This window comes from Boleophthalmus pectinirostris, unplaced genomic scaffold (assembly GCF_026225935.1).
Source record: "Boleophthalmus pectinirostris isolate CB_2022bp ecotype Guang Dong unplaced genomic scaffold, ASM2622593v1 HiC_scaffold_2521, whole genome shotgun sequence".
Classification (NCBI taxonomy): Eukaryota; Metazoa; Chordata; class Actinopteri; order Gobiiformes; family Gobiidae; genus Boleophthalmus; species Boleophthalmus pectinirostris.
In genome coordinates this window covers 1-4140 of record NW_026571239.1, presented here as the reverse complement: position 1 = coordinate 4140, position 4140 = coordinate 1, and the positions used below count along the sequence as shown (strand labels likewise).

The 4140-nt window shown below is 45.5% G+C and overlaps 1 protein-coding gene across 1 annotated transcript; it reads left to right on the top strand.

Annotated features, from left to right (window-relative positions):
• Positions 1-2606: 2606 nt before the first annotated feature.
• LOC129410828 (MPN domain-containing protein-like) lies at positions 2607-4073 on the top strand (the record flags this gene model as incomplete). The annotated part of the gene is made up of 3 exons (XM_055159724.1): positions 2607-3201; positions 3574-3776; positions 3852-4073. Coding segments are annotated over exons 1-3 (441 nt in total), but the record flags the coding sequence as incomplete, so codon positions are not given.
• Between the last annotated feature and the right edge of the window lie 67 nt (positions 4074-4140).

The following is a 4140-nucleotide window of genomic DNA, read 5'->3' as shown; positions in this document are numbered from 1 at the left end:
GTTTTTAAACAATATCTTAAAATGTATCTTTTACCAAATCCTTTTGTTAATTGAATTTTATTTTATTGGTTCTATGTTGTGCACTATAATATGTTTAGCTTGATGCACTTTTATTCGCAGTTTTTACCTGTAGCACTTTGAGATTATTTTATGTAAAGTGCAATATAAATAAAATGTTATTGTTATTGTTATTGTTATTGTTATTATTGCGGTTGTTGGGGTAGTAGTTAGGGCAGCTGTAGTTTTTGGGGGAGCTGTAGGTGTGGTTGGAACTATTGTGGGTGGAGCAGCTTTACTAATTGTTACTGAGGCTGTTGTTGTGGTTGTGGGGGCAGCTGTAGTTCTTGGGGCAGCTATAATTTGAGCAGCAGCAGTTGTTGGGGCAACTATTGTGGTGTTTGGGGCAGCAATTGTAGTGGTTGGGGCAGCTGTAGTTGTGGTGGTTGGGACTGCTTCCTCCTCCTCCTCCTCCTTACTTTTTGTTATAAACTGTCTGTTGTAACTTCTGGATGAATCTGCGTGTTATTTTTCCCTCATAAAAGGTGTGGGTACATACTAGTACAACAGGTCAACACACACAAGATCATGTGTTTTGATAGTCATGCCCTAATGCGTAACTATTATCTTTTTGTATTTTTTGGGGCAGCAGTCAAAGCAGGGACTCCCAGACTTCCCTCACCCCAGACATGTCCTCCAGCTCCTCCGGGGAGACCCCGAGGTGTTCCCAGGCCAGCTGAGAGACATAGTCCCTCCAGCGTGTCCTGGGTCTTCCCCGGGGCCTCCTCCTGGTGGGACATGCCTGGAACACCTCAGGAAGTGTTCCGGGCACGTCCACAATGCATCCGGCACAGATGCCCGAGCCACCTCAGCGGCTCTACTCTGAGCTCCTCCCATGTGACTGAGCTCCTCACCCTATCTCTAAGGGAGCGCCCAGTCACCCTGCAAAGGACACTCATTTCGAGCGCTTGTATTCGCGATCTTGTCCTTTCGGTCATTACCCAAACTTAGAAGAGCTGATCCTCATCCCAGCTGCTTCACACTCGGCTGCACACCACCCCAGTGCACATTGCAGGTCCTGGTTTGATGAAGCCAACAGGACAACATCATCGGCAAACTGCAGAGATCCTGTGGTCCCCAAACCGGACCCCCTCCGGCCCCTGACTGCACCTAGAATTTCTGTCCATAAACACAATGAACAGAACTGGTGACAAAGGGCAGCCCTGACGGAGTCCATTGCCACAGCAATGGCATAAACTCTCCATGTTATTCTAATGGTGAAATCGCCAAATCGCACAAATCGCACAAACTTTGACTTAAATTTGAATCAGAATATAGATTGACTGTAAGAAAATAGAAAAATGGGTGCAATAGCACCCCCTACCAATTTGCACATCAACTTACAGCTAGGGTTAGGTTTCATTTTAGGGTTATGTTTAGGGTAAGTCCTAGTGTTAGGCTTGGGACAGGCGTTAGAGCTGAAGTTGGGGTTTTTGGTTATGGTTAGCCAATATTTACAACAAAGTGTAACAGCGTGTAAGCGCAGCAGCACAGCACACGAGCAGCACACACGCTGGTTTGGTTTTCCATTTGAACTGGTCGGACACACCACACCAGCAGTGTCATACGCGCATCCAATGGCTGTCATGATGCTATGCACTGCTCAAATTAGGTTGGAGTTCTACTTTTGGAGCTTTTTAGCAGGGGCAAGACAGGAAATAAGCCTGTGGTGTGAAAATAAACTTTTGATGCCTTTTCAAAAATATGTTCTCTAAAACCACTACACTGCGTAAAAACCATGCGGCCCATCCAGGAGCTCGGATAATGACTCATGATGGACTATGGAAAGTTTACAGTCATGGAAGATAAATATAAAACACTTTATGACATCAGACAGCAACTTTACAAGAACTGCTTCTGAAGGAAAAGGTGCGTGGTGCAGACAACCAAAGTGAAATGGTGAGTAGCTTAATTAGTGCAAAGCATTGTCTCTCTTATTGTGAACCTTTTATATTTTGTACTGTGATTTAAAACTTAATTCATCCAATCAACAATGAATACATAAACAATGTAAAAAGTTTAGTGTTTAAACATGAGAATACACAGAGGTTGGCATCACAGGAGCAGTTCTGCTGCCTCTGATGTAAACTGAAGCTTTTAAAAGTACGAAGTGTATGCAGCTCTGCCTGGTTAGTGTGGTGCACAGCGGTTGCAGTGCGCGGCGTAGGCGCGTGGGAGGGCCGATCATTGCCGCTTGCGGCTATATTTTTTGTTTACTTCCTTCCACTTCCTCAGTGTGCCCAGAGTGTGGCAAAGCAAATGGAGACACTGGTCACGAGACACTAGGCTTATGAAATTAAAAAATGGGCCTGGCTGGGCTTATAAGAACATTACCTTATAATAAACTGTGAAAAATTTTAAATGAAACAATAAAAGCAGCCTGTCTACCACCCAAATCTTCAGCTTTATAGTGTAGCTGCTTAGGGAGGTGAAGTCCGAGATTTTTTCTGTATATCGCCTCCAAGTGTATTCCAAACGTAATTACAGTTTACGGGCCAGCCCTCTGCTGGAGGCTCTCTGCAATTGCCTTCTTTTTTCTGGAAATAAAGAAGAAACATCACGGAGTGGAGAAGAAAAGCTGTACCCCGTGTTATTTTTACGGGCTCGTGCTGTTCTAAACGTTTTCTATTAAGATCCCCTCTTCACTTTTCCTGAAGCCAAACCTCGGTTATCCTTGTGCTTTTTCATCTTGAGTCAAACCATGGTAGAACCCAGACACATCGAAACACTTGAGGTTTGTGGGGGGAGATGGTGATTGTTACAAATACAATACGCTTTAATGTCCTCACACAATGTTTTGTTGTCGAAAACATTGGTACACTGAGACGCGTGTGCGTTTTTGGTAACGTGTGCCATGATAATGGAAGATAACGCGTATGGCACGTCAAAAGAACACAAGCAGAGTGACAAGGACGAGGAGAGAGAGAGAAAGGGGAGGGGAACTGACATTAAAGCAACACAACAAGGAAACTACACTGCGGAGCCAGACGCCTTCATTTCTGTTTTTGAATAATAGCCCGAGCACTGGCAAAGTGTGGTCGACGTGTGAAGCTGCCCAATTCTCGCACAGCCTCAAGTGGCCCGGAAAGAACCTCTTTTGACCGGGTTGGATTTAAAGGCGCTCGCTGATGTCCGCAGATATGGGTGAGAATAATGAAAGAGACTCATAATAGTGATAGTAGTGACTTAAACACAAGGAGCAGGCCTGTTCTGGCCGAGCCCCATTGAAGCGTCAAACAAAAGACCAACCAGAGCATCGCGCTAATTAAAGAAATGACACTTTTGTCTAGTATTAAGAGTAGCCCTTTTCAGTAAAGGGGGTGAACATCTTCGTTGTGAAGGTATTACCCAGCTGCTATTAATGCGCACCATGACGGCATGATGATGTCCAATAGACATTTACTATAGAGATGAATAAGCTATGCATGAAACCAAAATGCTGTCTCAAAAGTTTCATAAAAAGTTCACAGAAGAACTGCAGTTGTACTAAACCCTATGGCACATGGTGTATTTCAGGTTCGGAGCGCCCCTGCTCGCCACAGGTGGTGGAGGATGGAGGAGAGGAGGATGAGGAGGAGCTGAGTGGAGGAGAGGAGGCAGACCTGCGCTCCAGTATGGGCCGAGGGTCTCTGCTCACACGAAGAGGCATCACCCTCAGGGTCCTGCTGAAAGACGGCCTGGTGGAGCCTGGAGAGGGTGTCCTGACTATTCATTATCTGGTAAGAGCTGAACACAGAGGCCTGTGTGGACTGTCAGTAGTCTGAGTAAAACTATGTTCTCATTTTGTTTTAAAGGGAAAAAACTTTTCAGGGGACCTCCTGACTGACGGGAAGATCCGTTGGGTGGAAACAGGACAGACCTTTAACTCTCCAAGTGCGTGGGCCACACATTGTAAGCGACTTGTGAATCCAGCCAAGAAGTCGGGCTGTGGCTGGGCTTCAGTGCGCTACAGAGGACAAAAGCTGGTCCAATACAAAACCACATGGCTGCACAAGTACCAACCCAGTGCCGACATGGTGAGAGGCTGTAGTTTATGAAGTATCAAAGTAAATATGACAATGATAATGCTAACCCTGTGTGTGG